The 20,947-nt window shown below is 40.1% G+C and overlaps 1 protein-coding gene across 1 annotated transcript in view; it reads left to right on the plus strand.

The window, feature by feature from the left end:
• Window positions 1-20,947, plus strand: part of GUCY1A2 (guanylate cyclase 1 soluble subunit alpha 2) — a 256,869-nt gene that overhangs the window by 32,251 nt on the left and 203,671 nt on the right. The window contains exon 3 of the mRNA XM_087821566.1: window positions 5,737-5,858. Coding sequence (XP_087677692.1) covers window positions 5,737-5,858 — 122 coding nt within the window. The remainder of the gene's footprint in view (window positions 1-5,736; window positions 5,859-20,947) is intronic.

Below are 20,947 nucleotides of genomic sequence, written 5' to 3' on the forward strand. Positions count from 1 at the left end.
TGGAGGACTGGGAGGGAGTAGCTGATTGGAGCCTCTTGTTAGAGAGTAAGATAGCCTCTTTGTAGCTCAGCAACTTTATCTTCAAACGTTTGTTCTGTTCCTTAACTTATCCACTCACTTGTTCATTTATTTATTCATAGACATCATTCAAATTGGGAAATGAACACTAAAATAATTTATTCATGCAACGTGATAAATCTCTTCATTTCCACTGTCACCTAGAGGTTCCCATCTAGTTTTCTGGTGTCTACTCCTTTCCCTTAAAAACATATTCTCATCACAGCAAAATGATTAAAAAATAAGGTCCTGCCACTTTCCTACTTTAAGCCAGTGGTTCTCAAGTGTTAATGTGCATCAGAATCACCTGTCAAGCTTGCTAAAACTTGGATTGCTGGGCCCCACCCCCACAGTTCCTGATCAGGTATGTCCGGGAGAAGCTCAGGAATTGGCATTCTGGCCCACTGGTGTGGCTCAGTAGTTGAGCGTCGACCCATGAACCTCGAGGTCGTGGTTGGATTCACTGTCATGGCACATGCCCTGGTTTCTGACTCCATGCCCAGTAGGGAGTGTGCAGGAGGCAGCCAATCGATGATTCTCCCATTGGTGTTTCTCTCTCTCTTTCTCTCCCATCTTCTCTCTGAAATCAATAAAAACATATAAAAAAAACCCTGGCATTGTTAAAAAGCTTTTTTTGAAATACAATTCAAATTTATTAATCATTTGTGTTTGAAAAAAACATAAACACATACAAACACTCTATTTTTATTCTATATATATATTTTTAGGTGAGATACTAATATGAAGGTTTTATTTATTATAACTCAGCCAAGGAGTTGGCATTTCTGAGTTCCCAGATTATGCGGATGCTGCTGGTTCAGGGATCACACTTTGAAATCCCGGCTTTGGACCATATAAAGATGGACTGTGATAGGATAAAATCTGAATTCTTCCTATGACCGGTCCTCTGCCTACCTCTCTGATTTTGTTTCGTTCCACTCCCCCTATTTCACTCCACTCAGGCACTCCAGCCATCTGTCGGTATCTCGACTATACCGAGCTTGCTCAACCGCAAGGCCTTTGCATGCACTGTTTCATTTACCTGGAATGCTCTGTCCCCAGATGCTTGGTAGATTATTCTTTTTATACACTTAGGGGTCTATTTAAATGTAATGTTTTCAGAAGGACCTTCCCTGCTCACCCAATCTGAAGTGGCCCTCCATCCCCTGCCTCAACGTCCAACCCCGTCCATTTTTAATTGTATTACTCTTCATTCTTTCTTTTTTTTCTTTTTTTCTTTTTTTTAATATATCTTTATTGATTTCAGAGAGAGGAAAGGAGAGGGAGAGAGAGAGATAGAAGCATCAATGAGGAGAGTCATTGATCGGCTGCCTAGCCCACAACCCGGGCATGTGCCCTGACCGGGAATCGAACCCTGATCGCCTGGATCCTAGGTCGACGCTCAACCGCTGAGCTATGCCCGGTCGGGCCATTATTTCTTTTCATAGTGCTTAGCATCAGCTTATATTATATTTGGTTATTTATCTTATTTACTTCTATATTCCTCTGCCTTTGTAAATGCTTGGTACATAGCAGGGACTAACAATTTTAGGGGGCAGTGAGGGAGTGTGAATAAATGAATAAATTTGCTCTAGAGGTATGTACACAGAGGTATGTATATTGTGGATAAAAGAGTCCATTATGCTTGGGAAGGGGGTATAAAATGAGGGGTTGAAATAATCTCCAGGGTCCATTGAGTTCTAAAATTATAGTGCTAGTACCCAGGACCCTGTTTGTTATGGCTAAATTACATTGATTTATCTGTGTAGTTTTCCATGAATGCTGAATGTTCTGCCACTGTGTGTCAGATTGACTTTGTCGTAAGTTGTGATCGCCGTGTAAACTCTGCACAAGCATGTTCACTGGGACAGCTTCCTGCTCGGGTAGCACAGCCTTCTTCCTGCCACTGAGTGTGCAGGGTGTGCTGCTGTAACCCAAGCTGCTAGGGACTGGTCTAGGTTTTCGGGCAGCGTGGGGTGGAAAGAATAGTGAGAAGCAAAAGGGGGAAGCAGGAGATCGGCAGGGTGCCCCTTGGAATGGAAAGGAACTCAGGACCGAGGAAAATCTGGTTGGTGATGGCATTGGTGTCTGATGTCATTCTTGATGCCATCTTCTGCCTTGCATGTTTGCATCTCTCCATGCATGTTTGTTGTGTAGCACAGAGCAGGGGACTGAGAAAATGTGCTTTGGAAGCAGACATACCAGATTTATTAGACTTAAAGTCAGATTCTGCCTTTGATCCCACGGGGACAAATGACTCAAACCACTCTGAGCCTCAGTGTTCTTATTTTTAAAATGGGAATAATTACAGGGTTTGGGTGAAGTTGAAATAAAATATTAATGATAATAAGGTGTTAAGTCATATAACCATATAAAGTAGTACAGTGCCTGGTACACAAAGGTAACCAATACGTTTGTTGAATTATTACCCCTATTAGTACCTGACTCCTTGGCACCTCGATTTTTGTTGATTTCTTTCCCTTCATCCTTCTGTTATATCCTTGCCCTGTCCTTGAATCTTTAAAGTTTGGAATCAGCTGTTTAGCGTCAGGAGCTCAACATAAGCATGCCCAGCTCATGTTTTAGCTACAGCTTTCTTCTTACAGAGTTTGGATTTTTTTAACCTAAATTTCTGCCTCGAAAGTGCCTAATGCAACTGCTCTCACTCATGTTTATACTACACTACTCCTACTGGTCTATAGCTCACAAGAAATGGATTACTATGGCAGTGTAGACAAAGCAGAGATTTCTTTAAAAAACTATGATTGGAAAACACATGACGATCAATCTTTCTGAGGTGTAATGTTCGTTCATTATACATTTTAAACACTAAAGTATAAAGAAATATGTATTTGGAATGGTGCTGTTATCTTTATGCTTTTTGCCAGAATTAGCATCGTTGTGCTAATACATGGGTAGGACTGCTGCCAACCTCATATTAGCCTGGGACAGCATTTCCTATAGTCATCTAAAATTAAATTCTATTACTCCAATCATCACCGTGGGCCCTGTGTTTGTTTCATTCAGCCAACCTTCTGTTCTCTTTTTCTCTTGACAGTTGAATGGGGATTTAGCTAGAATAACTTCAGTAGAACATTAGAAGGGAAATTAGGAGTGGGGGAACCCTGGTTACTCCGGGAAACAAACTTCGGTGATATTATTTATGCTCCCATGGTCCGATTTTTGTAACTATAAATTTTGTTACCCAAAGCACAATCTAGCTTCCTTTTCATATATTTATAAAAAATAACTATCTTATTGAATAAAAACAAGAAGTTAGATGAAAGTTAATATCTATCGATTGCTCCCTCTGTTTGAGGCAACATATGGGGCACTTTACATCTGTTATTTTATGTAATCCTAACCATCTATTTCATAGAATCATTGTATAGATGAATAAATTGAGGCTGTGACAAAAATATTTTGTCCAAAGTCACACTGATGAAAATGGTGGCACTCGATTTAAAAATAACACTTTATTTGCCTGTGTTTAACGCCTGTGGTTCCCATTTCACCTTTTATTGAGTGAATCCTACATTCTAGAAACTATAGTAAGCATTTGCCTAACTGGATTTTTTTTTTTTAATATATCTTTATTGATTTCAGAGAGAAGAAAGGAGAGGGAGAGAGAGAGAGAAACATCAATGATGAGAGAGTCATTGATCGAGCCCATAACCCTGGCATGTGCCCTGACCAGGAATCGAACCCCAATCGCCTGGATCCTAGGTCAATGCTCAACTGCTGAGCCATGCCCGGCCGGGAGCTGGATTTTTGGAGTCAGATCTCCATGAGATGTACAGCCATGAAACCATTTTATTTTTTCTCTCCAATCACTTCAGACCTGCGAGCATGAGCCCCTTAGATGTTAGCTTGGGCACATTGCTCTGTTTTCCAAGTACATTCAGGGAGTATAAAGTCCACTTCAGACCAATTGAAATCTTTAATCTCATTTCCAATCTCACTCTCATATCCCTCTCTGTCTGGGCCAGGCTTGGCCTGAGGAACTTGGAAAGCAGTATAGAGAGGATCTGATGTGGTTTTTCACTCCGCCACTCCAGGCCACCCCTTCCTAGGTCCCTTTCTCTTCTGATGTGTGTGTCAGGCAAGAATGAAAAGGGAAAATTCCCTGGTGGTTGTAATAGTCCTTTCTTGGCTGTGATGTCCTCAGTGAGGTGCATGGATGGGCTCCGCTTTGCCTCAGAGGCCTGCCCTGGACCTGAGGCTTGCATGCCATGGTCTTGCTAGTGGGATTCTTGCCCCAGGCCGCAGTCTCTAGAAAGGGAAAACTGGGATGGGATGTCAAGCTTGCCTCTCCTTAGTGGCATCTACGAATCCATGGGAAACTCTTTTCTTTTTGCCTTGCCAAATGGTGGGAATGTAGGCTGTTTCCAGTTTGGCTCTGTTTCTTTTCTTTGCTCTAACTCTCTCTGGAAACTTCTTCCTCTACTCAGCCTGGCACAAAGGATGGTCCAGAATCCCTCCGCAGATGTTCACTGGGGAGTGAGACACCCAGCCCCAACCTCTCTCAGCACCTGGGCTTCCGCAGGGAGCGCTCCCTTCTCTTGTTTCCTCACTGGGGGAGGGAAAAGCAACAGCAGCACTCTCTTCCTAGGCCAGGGACTCACTCTTCTCAGGATTTCCTTTTGACTTCTGTACATCCCTTTGCTTCTGTCACCTGCTGGCGGGGTGACAGTGGTGGTCGCTATTTGGTCATTTCTAAAGTTCTGGAGATGTCTGGTGATCTTGGCCACTCTTTTGGAAGGTAGGAGCTTTGGCGATTTAGCTCTAAGTCAGGCAGCTGGAGAAGTTCATCAGCGTCGGGTCACACCAGCATTCTGTCGTCTAGTCCACCGAGGACTCCAGGAGGCATCTCCATTTCATGAGGGAGGGAGGTTAGACTAACAGAGTTTAGGTTACTTGCCCCACATCTCACAGAATGTGGCACAAAATGTGAAGGGGCACAAGAGATGCACATTTTCAGTTACAAAGTAAGTCACAGGGCTGCAGTGTACAGCATGGGGAATCTAGTCAATAATATCGAGACAGTCTTGTCTGATGACAGATGGTTACTAGGCGTAGCATGGTGATCACTTCGTTATGTATATTAATGTTGAATAACTCTGCTGTATGCCTGAAACGAATATAGTATTGTATATTGATTTCGTTAATACAAAAAGAAAATAGTAAGACCATGATTCATAGGCTGTCAGACTCCAATTTGATTGCTTCATATCCAAGCACCGGACTGCTGTCCGCTTGCCTGTCTGGGATAGAGGTTAAAATGTATTTACTTTCAGCACAGTTAGTGCCAGTGCCCCAAATTAGTACTGTTCATTCTTGTCCTAGGCAGCTCCTTTATGGAAACAGATTCCTGGCAGCTAGGAAACACTTCCATAAGGAAACATTAGTTACAAAAAGCTGAGATACCTTCTGGTTTTCCTCATTTATTATTTTGCAAACATAGCTTTCTTATTAATAATTGTCTCCGGTTCCAGGTCCACTCTGTTAATGCTGATGTTAATGGTGGGTTATGTCAGAAATTATGTCTTAAAGGTTCAGTTATTTTGAAGTGTGATTACACCGCGAGCATAGACTGCGTGTGCTTGTGCGTATGTACATGAGTGCATTCGCAGATGCTTAAATTTTTTTCTCCATATGCTAATTTTATTTTCTTCTTAGTTATAGGGATGCAGAAAAGAATTTCCACAATATCTCTAACAGATGCTCCTATGCAGACCACTCCAACAAAGAGGAAATTGAAGACGTCTCAGGAATTCTTCAGTGTACTGCTAATATACTCGGTATATTAACTATATATTTATACGGTTAAGAGAGAATGAACGAGGGGAAGAGGGAACTTTACGTGAATGTTTTATTTCCTACTAAAGAGAAGTTTGGAGGCTATGCGGATTGAGACCTTGTTTCCAAGTGATTTAATTTCAGCAGTCCTGAAGATGTTTAAGTGGAAATTACATGTGTGGCATTTACCTGGAGATTGAAGAACATAGTAGTAAAAATACTTACATCAGGGAAACTTTTCTAAGTATGCTTACCCTCCACTGAAATTGAGGATCTTTGTGTCCTCTAAAAGCCCATACATTAGTATTTCTATTTTATTATCCATTACTTCTGGGAGGCCCTGGTTGGGGCTGGAGGATGGGTCATAGGTGCTCATAGTGGACTCAGGGGCAGGGAGCAGGTCATCTACTGAGGTCTTCATGTCCTGTGTGTGGTAGTGTGTGTCTCTACCTTGAAGATACTAGTATTTATCACAGAGGGGCTGTTTCTGGATGCTCCCAAAATGACTAAGGGATGCTGTTGTAAACTGCACTGAATCACACAGCATTAAGGTATGGTAACGAACCATATTATCATATTACCTTAATATCTGATGTTCTTGGTGTGCCAGAGCTCTCTGTTGTATTATATGCGAAGTAGGTACCACAGCAGGCATACATCTTGCCCTGATGTCTCACAGAGATGGTTCGTGAAAAATACCTCTTTCAGTTTTTTGGTTTTCTAAAAATCTTTCTTTTTCCTAATGAACGAGGCAGGAATCCATGGAGTAGTGATGGGAAACAAGACATCTTAGTGACTGACTCCGTACGGAACTCAGAATCATGTCTCCCTCAGAATCAGGGGGTGGAGACTGGGGCAAACTTGTTTGCCTGATTTTCTTTCCCTTTAGGGAAAGTACTTTCCCTGGAGACATCTGAGTCTCTTCTACAAACACATTCCAGGTGACCTCGACCCAGATTTTTCTAAACATATATATCTGACTACTAGAGGAAGACCTGGCTTTTACACTCAAGCTGGCACCCTAGCATCCATGACTGCATTCTCATCATAGGTAACTTTTGTAAATACAAAATACTGTACTAAGAACATAGAAGTTTTATGTGGGGAGTTATATAGATATATACTCGGTTTGTCCGTAATAGCTGCAAGACAGTGTAAAGGAAGGCCAAATATTTACTTACCTCAGTCTTACGATGACTGTAGGGATGTTGTACTACCCAGTAAATATTATTGGAGAATATGAGGGACACGAATAAAGGAGGAGGGATTAGGCATTACCCAGGAGCTATTCACAGTTTTCTGATTTTGTCTTTTCAAGGAATCTCCCATCATTAACATCTTTTTCTCTTGACACATTGTGATTTTCAAGGGGTGGGTGAGATGATGCCCCAGTATGAAGGCTGTATCAGAATCTTGGCAGAGGGATGTTTAGTATCCTGGAAAGTTGCTCTTATCCAGTTTATAAACATTTCCTTGCCCCTCACATCTCCTTTCCTTGTGCTCCCTACCTTGAGAATCAGTGAGTTAGAGGGAGTATGAGGTGTTCAAGATAATAAAGATACAAGGAGTGCTAATGGCATCTGAACCATGACTTGTAAACTCGTCAAATCCACAGACTCTAGGTCGGACAATTTGACATGGTCAACACCAGGTGATGCTGTGGCCCCCAGCACAGCTTAGTTGCCCTGCAACAGTTGCCGTGAGATGCAGGTTAAGTGGTGAGCAGAAAGAACCTGATGATATTAGGGAATGAGTAGATTTAACCTAGGCGCTTATAATTTAGAAGGTGACTGTATAACAGGGTTTGGATTTCCATAAATATTACTTTTTTTTTTCTAGAAAAGAGAGATTAGGTCTGATTAAATTCCCCTCTACATAATCATGGGCTGTTTCTAAAATGTAAAAAGCGCAGTCTTGTAAGATTTAAATTTCTGAAGAGTAAAACTAAATGCCTGTCACCTGTTGACCACATGCTGGCTTGGATCTAACAGGTAATTATGGGCCTAAGAGGTAGCTATTCTCTTTTGAATAATGTCCTTTCAGAACTCTTGAAATATAGACTCTCTGAGGACAAAGATAACAGCTTCATTGGTCATATTCAATGAAAGCTTTGCTTTTCCCCCTGTTTTTTAAAGATTGATTTGAGAGAGAGAAAAAAAACATTGATTTGTTATTCCACTTTATTTATGCATTATTGGTTACTTCTTATATGTGCCCTGACCTGGGATCGAACGCCTGATCTTGGCGTATCAGGACAATGTTCTTAGCTGAACCACCTGGCCAGGGCTCAGTGAGAGCTTTGTTTTTAACAAGTCATTGAACTATGATTAATCTTGGTTTGCTTAGATTTTATCTTTCTAAAAAATTACATTTAAATTCTCCTGTGTAATCATTTATGAGAATGCAAGAATTGATTAACTCACTGGACAGAAAAGCACTATACAAGAAAGGAAGTGATTTTTGAGTGTGGCGAGTTGACATGGAGAAATAGTTTCGACCAGGTTAAGAGAAATTTGGATGCTTGGAAACCTTCTCTGTGGATGCCAGAGGGCAGTTTTCCAACTCTGTGATTTATATTCATCACCAGAATGTGGTTAGAACATTGGTGGGTTGGGAGTGGTGAATACATATTTTTCCCACCTTCTTAACCTAGAAATGGTAGAGACTAGAACTGTGTTTGCTCACTCATCTCTATGTTATTTATACTTCATCTGTTACCAAAAAAGATTTACAGTCATAAGTCAGAAAATATGATCAGACTAGCAAATTTTACTGTTTTCAAAATGATCATCTCTATAGATTTACTATAAACTCCTATAGATAGTTTGATTATTTACTGGCTCATCACATTGAAGTTTGAATCTAGTGGTTGGCATGGAATAAAAAAGGAACCCGAAGAGAGGGAGCAAGCTTGCTGCAGAAGACCAGTGATGCCTCTGTCCTGTCCCAGCTTCCCTGAAAACAAAAACAAAAACAAAAACAAAAACCAAAACCACCACGCATGCTCATCACAGAGTGGTTCATGCCCACTAATAATAAGAAAGGACTTTTTCCAGACAGCAAGATTTTTTACTATTTATTTCTCTTTTGTTGGCTTAGAAACTGGTTGTTGCTATTTCCGTCTCATCATTTACAAATTAGGAATATTAAGTACAGACTGCTCCCTGGCATCTATTTGCTCATTTGGGTGCCCTGGCAGCCCCTGGGACCATGCAGTATAGCACTCTAAATAGGCTTTTAAACCAGAAAAGATGGTTGTGAGCCATGCCCTCTCTGATGAAGACTTTTAGCATTGAATTTATTGCTTTATTTGGTCCACGTCTTTTGCATACCAAAGTGATCTTCTAATTTTCGTTGTCTGAAAAATGTAAACCTTTTCCAGCCATAATCTACAAAGCCCATTTTTAGCTCCAATTAAGTAGTAAAAATGTGTTTATATGCTTGCGAGTTGCAGCATCGAGCATTTCCTTGGGAACTGTGACGGTCTAATAGTATGACGAAGCATCTGTGATAAAGCATGAACGCGTCTATACCACGTGCCGCCGCCTGGTCCTGTGGCATGGATTTAGATAATTGGGGGGCAGAGACAGAGCTAAGGGGGAAGGATAATAAAATGCAAAGCTCCCTTTGCCGTAACACAATTTAAAATGAACAAGTGTTATGACTCCTTCAGTTTTAAAGGGGTTGTGGGTGTTTCAGGGTAGAGTGTCAAGAGCTGTGAGTGGAGCCCGGCCGGTGGGGCTCAGCGGTTGAGCATCGACCTAGGATCCAGGTCATGTTTCGATTCCCAGTCAGGGCACATGCCCGGGTTGTGGGCTCGATCCCCAGTGGGGGGCGTGCAGGAGGCGGCCTATCAGTGACTCTCATCATTGATGTTTCTCTCTCTCCCTCTCCCTTCCTCTCTAAAATCAATAAACACACATATTAAAAAAAAGAACTGTGAGTGGAGTAGAAAGTGTAGGAAAAGGCGTTCCACACTAGGATGGACGTGGGAACTCTAGGCAATTTACTCACCGATGAAATATAGCAAACTAAGGTTTGCTATTTTAATAAGCATCAGTTATGGTGATGGTGAGGGGAGGGGGTGGGTGGAGGTGGAAGAGGGGCTAGAGGGGATAAATAGCGATGGGGAAAACAAGACACATCAGTTATTTACTAAGTATTAACAAAGTATAGTCTTATACTGCCTTTGTTCAGTGCTTTTTCTCTCAAAATAATCAGGAAGGACATGAGTTGTGAAAGAATATTCATTCAAAGGTCTTCTGTTAGAGTGGGGCTTTATTGTTTCCAAAAACTTAGCACCTGTAAAGTCAGAATCAGAGTAATGTTGTCATGGGATGATTTGTTGGGAAGGTGAGGAGGGCTTTGACCTTTGGGGCTTCTACCTCCCAGTATTTCCCTGGTATCAGGGACTCTGAAACACTATGAAACCAGAGCTCTCCACAAAGTACCACAGATTCCAGAATCATTAGCTGGTACGGAGCTTTTTGTTGTTGCTTGCTTTTTAATAAGCAATAATTTGTTGCTTATATGTTAACTTGCATGTACTTTTTGGTTTTATTGTGATTTGGAATGTGCATTTAGCAGCCTTTTAGTTGGCCATAAAACTGAAGAATTAACCAGCCTTACTTAGGGTTAAGATCATCTTGGGGGTTTTCTCAGAATAACTCGTAATCATATACTGTTTAGCGAATTGGAATATGTTTAACATATTTAGCATCTTGGAGAACTAGTTGGTGTAATAACCATTTACTGGTTTTATTGATGAATTAAGATTGATAGCAGTCAATAAATTCTGCCAGCATAGTTTTGTTACTGTAACTTATAACTGGTCCTCTTTCATTAAAAGTAGATAGTGTCAGTATTTTAATGAGATGAATTAGAGCTAAGGTGGTTGGAGGCGCCCTGATTTATTAACTGATTTAATAAGCGTATTACAGTGTAGTGGTTTGGAGCAAAAACCAGCCAGGGTACTTGGCTTGAAAACATAATTCTATGGCTTACTAGTTACAGGAACTGGAATGATTTACCTAATCTATTTTTTTTAACCCTTACCCAAGGATATTTTTTTATTAATTTTAGAGAGAGAGGAAGGGGGAGAGAGAGAGTGAGCGAAACATGGGCGTGAGAGAGAAACATCGATCGGTTGCCTCCTGTACGTGCCCCAACCGGGGATCGAACCGAAAACCCAGGTATGTGCCCCAACCGGGAATCGAACCCACAACGGCTGTACCGTTCTCTTCTTCCTCTCCAGAAATTGGTATCATCAGTTTTTGGATTTTAATCATTCTAATAGATGTGCCTTTCCCTTTTAATAAACAAAAATAGCACCTATCACCTTACAATGTCAACATATGCAAACTATAAGAATGTTGTTTCTCTGTGTTTTTCCAAGATCTTATGACTGAATTTATACACTGCTTAAAAAGTTCTTAGTCCTATATTTAGCATAAATGATCCATGGTACCGATAAGTAGAATCCTTCTCTTTGATTTGATAAAAAATAAATTCCCAGGATGGAGTTAGTGAGCATTATATAGTGGGAAATGAAATCTCTTAGGAATTTGGGTATAGCTTCGAAGTGAGGACTTGTAATCCTGTTTGTTGAAGATGTACAGATGATAAGACACCACAGGCAATCTTTGCTAATATCATTATGCTATCCCGGTCCTCAGCTTGCCATGGTTTAATTCCTTTCAACACTATCAGTGGCCAGTGAGCCATGTCACTTAACTAAAACTCCTGTTACTTAGGTCATTCTCATAACAGCTTTCTCAAGCCTCTTAAAAAATCTGTTATTGCTCTTTTATCAGGAGCTGGCATCACTTCTTTTTAATATCTACACAGTCCCTAACATGGAAGATTATGTCTGACTTTGAACCGAAGAAATGAAAAAACAGATAGGTCAAGCTGCTTGGATGGGGCCACAGCATTAGCTTGTGGGGAAGGCAGGAAGACTATGAATCTCCGACGTCAGGGTCTGCTGCATGACTCACGGCCCACTCGCCCACTTCTGTTACAAAAGAGTAGTCATTATCTCGGTTTTTCTCTCGGAGTTAGAGAGAAGCTTATTCTCTCCTTACTATGTGAAATGACTGTGGGTCCACATAATTTCATATGTCAAACTCATAGCTCATTTTTGTTGCCGTCTCATGGAGTAAATTCATAGTGATTTGGCACATTTGCTTTTTAATTGAAATACTGTTTTGGTCTTTTGAATCTTTTAGCTCCAGTGAACACACCACCTTCCTTTTCCCCTCCCCCCCACTTGTTTCTTTATACTGGATGACTATTATTCATTGAACTAATCATTTCTTGCCTGTGCTTCTATTTTTTCTCCCCATTATTTTATTTCTGATTTCATTGCTCTTTGCTGCATAGTTCTAATTTTGACTCAACTATACATTTTAATAACATGCTATTTATATATCCTGCAAATTAATGAAATTTTTAAGTAAGGTTAGAGTTAAATTCAAATATCCTAGGTTCTATGCTAGATGAGTTGTCATTCTTATTAGCCTAGAGTTCAGATCTTCAGCCAATTTTAAGTGTTTTTGACAGCGTTTCTATCACAGTTTATTTAATTAATTTAGTGAGTAGCATTTTATGTGTCACAATAAAATTGTTATTCAACTTAAGACTTTTTATATATGGTTTGTTCCCTTTATTGTCTCATTGTCAGTCTATTTTTCAAAAGTAAATATACTGATCTCTCTTGATTTTATTTTCATAAACCCCATATTAAATATCCCCATATGTTTTATTTTCCAAATGAGAGCTTCGGATGGCTATTGTATTGTGGGTGATTTTCATAGGTGTTTCAGTGTTCTCCATTCCTATTTCAGTTACTGGTAATAGTAGGTAGTTAGGTGTTCAAATGTATGATTGAGCCCAAACTTCTGATTTCTGGCCTAACAACATGCTTTTTTCTCTGTAGCTCTACTAAGCCTGGTCTTAACTTTAAGATGAGACATAGTAGTTGTCCTGTGTGAAGAAAGATGTAGATTTGGAAATACTCAGAATTTTTCCCTGCGTTATAAATGCGTTTTATTTTAGCTGTTACGGGCAGCTCGTGCATTGTTATCCACCACTGTTACGGTTCAGACTCAGTTGGGTAGGTGGTTGGGAGACAGAGAATGGCTGGGGACATGAAGGGTCAGGCTGCCCCTCCCACATAGAGAAGGGGAGTCAGAAGAACCAGCTGTGGGTCCCCACAGAAGAGACGCAGCATGCATGGTATGAGGGAGAATTCCATTTGAAGCGAGGGGTGTTGATAACAGACATGGAAAAAAGCCAATGGGGCATATGTAGTAGTCGTTTGAGGAGAAAACAGGTGTGATTTTCATAACCAATAATGCTGAAGTGATTTCTGACTCCTACATACTGGTCAGGATTGAATCTTGTCCAGAGCCAGACAAGGAAAAGATGAGGAAAAGCCAACTCCAAAAATATCAGTTTTTATTTTAACATTGATGAATTTATGCTTTTGCTCTTCTAGAGGGATATGTTTTACACTCTAGGTCTGAATTAATCTCAGGAGTAATTACCTCTACTCCAGACCCTGGAACAGTGGATTCCACTAGTGACCGTATAGTAGGATCGCCTGGGAGATATTCACAAAAAGAAAGGCCTGTAAACACTACACCCCCATATATGTTTAGGATGGGTAATGGGAATTTGTGTTTTTAAGAATAAACCCCCCAGGTAATTGTGGTGTGTGGCCATGACTTGATACCTTAACTCCAAGGCTGTCCCTGTTCTTGGGCAAAGATGCTGAAGAAGTTCTAGTTTAATTCTGGTACCCAGCTACAGTTACGGGTACTTGAGGTTCTAGAATCTGGGTTATTTGTCTTTTTTCTGTGAGAGGGTTACTGCCTTATTTTGTCTTATTTCTGCGGGAGAGTTGCTGCCTGAACACTACTCAGTTCTGTTTTACTTACCCCATTTCTCTTTAGGGCTTTTAGTTCTGCTTTTGAACCATAAACAGGAATGGGGGCCCTGCTTCCATCGCTGCCCTTTGTCTTCTGGATTCAGGCTGATGCCTCCTGCTACATACTCAGTGCTCTAGTCCTGTTTCTCTCTCTCTTTCTCTCTCTCTTTTTTTTTTTTTCCTTTCTTTGTATCTTTACCAAATCTCCTTGATGCTGAGGACTGCTGATTTACACGGCCACCTTCTAAACCGTACATTTGTGATGGCACGCTTTTCTTTTCTGATTTTCTTCTGTCTGCAGAAGTGGGCATATCCAGTTCTCAGTTGATCCCCCCCTTTCTTCATCTTATGCCATTAACTAACTTTGCTCCGACGTGTGTTTTTCAACCAGTGTCAGAGGTAGCGGGTCACATGTAGTTTGAGCACAATGCTGGCTTTAGTAACATCTCTCTCTCTGCTACTGTTAGGCCCCCAAAATCCTATTAATCACAAGAGGACAAATTTAGCCTGCGGGGAAAGAAGGTGGGCGACCGAGTGAGTTTGCAGCTGCTATGGGAGAGGGAAGTTTATGCTTGTCTGTGAGTTTCCTAAAGTGGAGTCACTGTAGGGTTACAGAGGAGGGTCAAGAGGGATTTCAGCCAAGAGCCGGCAGAGCAGTGACAAATGATCCGGATTCTCATGAGCTACTCCGAGTGATTAGTGCCCAGGAACATTGTAACTGAAAATGCCCCAGATCGCCATCATTTTTCTATTTTTCATGCTGTTTCTTCTGATTTCATGTATTTCCTCCAATATTCTTCATTCACTCCTAGGGCTTTGGACTGTTTTTCATTAACTTCCTTTTTGGTTTGTTTTCAGACCCTTTCTTTTTCATTACTCTGATTATCAATCCTACATAGTAATAAAAAGGGATGCTGCAGATCTGCCAAGCATTTAATGGTTCACCTCTCTTAATTCGTCACTACTTTTTGCTTTCTTGCCGTAGTTGAGCTTAATTTTTTAGACAGCAAATTTAGTAATCAAGAGATTCTAATGTGTTGCAAATCTACAAAGCTTCTTTAGTCTAAAGGCTCTAAAAGATCACTGGGGCTTCAGCTGGGCTAAATTTTATTATTGTATTAACTACGGGAAAAGGCTTATTAATCCAGAGATGTGTGTATATAATATTGTAGAGAATGTTTGCCTTATCAAAGAAACTCTTTTCAAATACTTTATTTTATGAATATAAATATTTTTTGAGTATCTGCTTTTTTCAGGTACCAGCGGGGAGAAAAACAGACAGAAAGTGGGAAGGCAGACAATAGAAAACCCACACAGATAACAAAAATGATAACTTCAGAGTGATGTGTGCTGTGAAGAAATGGAATGGAATGGAATACAAAAGAGTGGGAAGGGCTTAAATCAGTCATATGTTAATGATAATCATTTTTAACTCATTTAAGCAATTCTAATAGGATTTCTGCGTGACTATAGTATTTACGTTGTTTCAGTGGTGTTTCTGGATTGGAAACCGCAGGAAAGAACTTTTTTTACACGCCGTTCGCCCTATAGGAGGAGGCTGATGGCTGTTCTGGTTTCCCACAGCGGCCTGAGTAGCAGTTGCCTGAAGAAGTTGCCATGTCGTCGTGTTTGGGGCTGGACAAAGGCCTGTTGTGTTTGACCATTTCACAGATGTTTGTTGAGTCCCGTCTGTGTGCCAGGCCTGTGCTGGTTGCAGGGACTGGACAGTGGGGACGGCAGGCCCAATCCGGGCCCCCTGCCGCTGTCAGCCTTGAGGCTCATGGGACAGTCACACGGCATGAAGAAAACTTCTTTATTTAGCAGACAGAATGGAAGGCTGCTTGCGTGTGGCCACTGGGAGACAGCCATCCTTAGAGGAGTGGGAGCACCCCCCAATAGGCCGAGAACTTTGGGGTTCAGAACTCTTGTATGCGGTGAGAGGAAACAGCCTGTCGTAAAAACAGTCCACAAATCAAATGCACATTTAAGCTTTTTCTCATTCCCTTTCTGTCTGTCTCTATGTACAGGTACACACATGTACACCTATATACATAAGTACGTCGACAGACATGTTTATACATATATATGCGCATACACACATATGTACATATAGATATATAGAAACTATACAGTGCTTTATTATTTATAGGAAAACTTTCATATATATTATTTTGTACCTTTTTAAACTCTGTAGTTAACTTGTTATCTCACTTTACAGATGAAATAAGGCCCAAATTGTGAGTTACTCAAGATCACTTAGCTAATAAATGATTGAGGTTGGGTTTGATTTTAGCTTTTCCAACTACTGGAAAGGAGCACAGTTCCTTTTACCATGGCGGGTTTTTCTGTTTCTGAAAATAAATGGTAATTATAACACATCTTCCATTACTGTTTCTTAAAAAAACTATGTGTGTGAGAATGTATGTGTGTGTGTGTGTGTGTGTGTGTGTGTGTGTGTGTGTGTATATATATATATATAAATAGTGTCCCCCCAAAATGTATACACACTTTAACAGCTGATTTCTATTACATTTTGAAAATGAGATATATTTTACTAAACACTGCCTTTATAATTATTCAAAGTATGTATACATTTTTTGAGACACCTTGTGTGTGTGTATACACACACACACACACACATATATACACATATACATACATATACACACACACACATACATACATATGCATACATATACACATATACACATATGCATATATATACATATATATACTATATTGCTGTGTAATATGTTGTATTACTCTGGCCAACTCCTTGAATTTAAAAATATTTTATAGATAAACGTTGCCAATGAATATTCTGGAGATAGAAGTATTTTCCTATTTCCAAATGTGAGAGAGAAAGTAAGACCCAGAGAGCAAGGATTTTGAGCTGATAAAAATGAGAATAATCCCGCTTATACTTTTATTGTAGCACATTTCATTATGTGCTTCCTGATTGTTTCTGTCTGGTTCTCTTCACCTTGACTGTGGGCGCCTAGAGGTTAGGGGCCATGTTTAACCCTTCGTAACCACAGTAGTGAGTCAGAGCGCCTAGAAGGGCAGGTACCCAAGAAATATTGTTTGAAATCAAAAGAAAGACTATTCTAGAAAAAGAAAAACTAAAGACACAAGACAAACAAATACAATGGATGACCCTGAATTGAATCCTGGACTAGGGGAAAAATAAGGTATAGAAAACATTATTGGGACAATAAGTGAAATGTGCATGTCAGCTGTGGATTACGTAATAGTATTGTACCAGAGTGAAATGTCCTCATCTTCATAACTGCACTGTGGATATGTAAGGAGCACCCTGTTCTCTGCAGGTGTACACTGCAGTATTCAGGGGTAAGGGGCGTGATGTCTACTGCTTCCTCTCAAATTCTGTGTGTGTGTGTGTGTGTGTGTGTGAGAGAGAGAGAGAGAGAGAGAGAGACAAAGAGACACACACAGAGTTTTTAAATACTATTACTGCAACTTTCTTCTAAGTTTGTAATTATATCAAAATAAAACATTTCTAAAAATTGCTGAATAAATTTATACTTAAAAAAAGATCATAAGTCCAAAGGAAATTTCTATTTCTACTTGGTTATAGCCACAATTTAAAAAATCAAAACTGAACTAAACTAACAAACATAAGTGAGTTTAAGAGCTTGTAGTCTATTTTTACACTTGAGTGTATTTTGCTTTTTCTAATATTATCTGTGAAGGCACTAAATTCTATATAATCAGTGTCCATATTAGAGCCCATTTATGGATTTTATTTTCCTCAGGTTTTGCAGTCTGTCTTATAGCCTGATTTAGTGATATGGACCTTGAAGATGGAATCAGAATGGTGTCTAAACATAGCTTTGTTTTTCTTTTTCTTTTTTTAAACATATCTTTATTGATTTCAGAGAGAGGAAAGGAGGGGGAGAGAGAGAGAAACATCAATGATGAGAGAGTCATTGATCGGCTGCAGCCCACAACCCGGGGATGTGCCCTGACCGGGAATCAAACCTCGATCTCCTGGATCCTAGGTCGATGCTCAACCGCTGAGCCACGCCCGGCCGGGCTAGTTTTGTTTTTCTAATATTGCAGAGTGATTGATATCAGAATAGGCGGTCAGCTCTTCTATGTTTCAGATCACTTTACTCTTTTGCACATAGAAAAATTTTGTTCAAGAATGAGAGCACACATTTCAGAAAATAAAAAAATAAAACAGCTTCCTACTTGTAATGCTTAAGTTACCCATTTTCTTCATACTGTAGTGACTGACATTTACCCTAGGGCGTATTCCTTTCTTCTTGTAATCCTTTTACGTCATGGCATTTTTGTATTTCCCAACTACGTTCCCTGAACTCAAAAGCCTCATCAATCATTGACATCATCTCTTCTGCAGACTTTGATTTTTTTTGATTGCTTCCCTGACATTTTAAATAGCCAGGGTAAATTATTTTCCACAGTCTGTCATCAGTCATTAGATAATATTGCAGTGTGCTATAAAAGTGTTGCTATATTTAGTAGCAGTGCTTTCTGCATCTCTAAAGAGCAGCGGGTGCAATTAGTTAAACAGAATCTTCACCTGGAACAGGACACCGCACTAAGTAGCTGTTTAGTTTGTAAATTGAGCTAATAGGAGTTTGAAGTGAACTGCTTCAAAGATGATGGAAAACCCTGTGGCTATAACTATATGTGGTTAAAATTATTACCACTGCCCAGATTTTTAAATTAATAATAGGTCAGTGCATTGAGCGCATGCTAGATACTCATTCCCTCTCTTGTTGGAATGTATCATTAAAAAAATGGCTTTTGTCTTAGATACATATTATTACATTCTGTAAAACCTTAATTGTTGTATAGAAATAATGGGGTTGCCCGGCTGGGCGTGCTCAGCGGTTGAGCATCGAAACTGGGATCCAGGAGGTCGGGGTTTGATTCCCGGTCAGGGCACATGCCCGCATTGCGGACTCGATCAATGACTCTCTCATCATTGATGTTTCTATTTCTCTCTCTCCCTCTCCTGTCCTCTCTCTGAAATCAATAAAGATATATTTAAAAAAAATTTTTTTTGAAATAATGGGGTTTAAATGAATTATCCTCAAATTTCAAACTTGTTTAGGACCATAAGCAAACATAAGAGACAGATAAATGTCATCTCAGGTCTGCCGTCTCAGGTCTCCTTATGTTCCTTGTCCCACCCCCTCAACCCCTGCAAACTCTCACATATATACACGTCCATGCTGTCATGAACCTCACAATCCTCCTGGTCCTTTGGAGGGACAAATCTTTAATTAAATGATGGGATGAATCCAGTTGCTAATGGGAGGCAAAAATCCAAGTAACAGTGGTATTCACAAACCGATGTTTCTGCTTACACAGTGTATAAATGTTAGGCAAATAGGAGGTACTTGTGGGATATAATAAATCTTGGCATTATCACACAGGAGCTTGACTGCTCATTGTTATTTATCCTAAGTCTTCGGATAGCTCTGATTAGTGAAGCAGGGATGTTAGTAGTAAGCTTTACTGGAGTATGGGATCTGAAGACAGCCGAATTTAAGTTTACTGGCTCCTTGTTTATAAAGAAGATTGCCCACAATGTGAGACTTGCACTTAGAACTAGGTTACCATAGTCTCAGGCTAAAAATCTCAAATGTCTATTTGCCTTCGAGGGCACCAGGCCAAGCGTTTCGCTGTTAGTGAGATAGAAAAAAACAAACTATGTTGACCTTTGACCTCCTTCTGGAGGCTAGAGAGGAAATGGCAGCAGTGGTCTGGCCAGGCTTGGAATGGGCTGAGAAAAGCCAGCATTTTTTTAAAAAACCTTTTAATTAGGACTTTTTTCTGCAGCGCACTAAAGAGGTCTTTTGAAAAGAATGTGACATTGTTCACTGTGTGTGAATTTAAGATTGTACAGCTTTGTAATGTCTTTTTCCTGTCAAGTACTGGAAGTGGTTGACCTTTTGGGTAATGCATTTTTGTTTGCTTTCAAATATTAAGAACGATGTCCCATGTAACCTTTTGTTTTCTTTAGGAGTTAAAGAGTGGTGGGAAAGTGATAAAAGTTTATGGGAAAAAGAAGAGCTCCAAATTCCGACAGTTTTGTTTTACATCTCCTTTGGGTCAGGTAGCCCTAAGCTTACCTATTAAGATATCTATAAGAATAAAGTATTTGGTGCGATTTCTTTTCTGTTGATTCTGTATTTTTTTCCTCCCTCTCCTCTCTCTCTCTTTTTTTTTGTTGTTAATCTTCACCAAAGGATATTTTTTCCACTGCTTTTCAGAAAGAGTGGAAGGGAGAGAGAGAATGAAAGAGAGAGAGATAAACATTGATTGGGGTGGGGATGGATTGAGCCTGCAACCAAAGTATGTGCTCTTGGCTGGAATTGAACCCTGGACCCTTCAGTCCTCAGGCTGGCACTCTAACCAATGAGCCAAACCGACAAGGGCCCTCCCTCTCCTTTCCTAAGAAAGGGTGCCTTCCTCTTTGTCCCCTCTGCTTATGGCTGCCCAGCAGGGGCTGTTCTCTTCTGGAGGTTCCAGGGCAGGGAACGTGAGTGACAGGGCACAGGTTGGAATGAGCAAGGTCTGCTCACAAGGCATGGGCGTGACCAGCCTGAACTGAGAAATGATTCTTGCTGGGTCATTCTAAAAGACAGGAACAGGAAAATAATCTTACATCTGTAGGATCTGCGAGTGCATCTCACCAGATATACCATATCCAACTTGACGTCTTCCTTCCTCATCTGCCTCAAATTTAAAGTTTTGGATTTTCACTAATATCATCTATTCTCTGACACCCCTGTCCATGAATTCGTAGTGTGTGTTTTGGTGCAATAATAGCAAACTTTGTTTATTGTTTTCTAGTTGACTCTGAGTGCTTATATTAGCTATTACTTAATGTTATTCCCCTGTAACTCTTCCTTTTTAGTCCCTCTTCTGGCTTCTGCATAAAGGAAGACCTGACATATGCTCATATGTGCCATCACTGAAACTTGCCACTGTCACTTTTGCTTTGGAATGGGAACAATTTCAGAATTTAAAGCCAAGTCTCAATATCTAATCCATATTTTCTACATTGTCTACATTTTTCTACATTGCTACATGAATGAACATCCTTAAATTTAAGTTAAAATTTAAAGCAACTTGAATATTCATTTATTCATTCATGCATAT

The sequence above is a fragment of the Miniopterus natalensis genome, chromosome 11 (genome assembly GCF_054644295.1).
Source record: "Miniopterus natalensis isolate mMinNat1 chromosome 11, mMinNat1.hap1, whole genome shotgun sequence".
Taxonomy (NCBI): Eukaryota; Metazoa; Chordata; class Mammalia; order Chiroptera; family Miniopteridae; genus Miniopterus; species Miniopterus natalensis.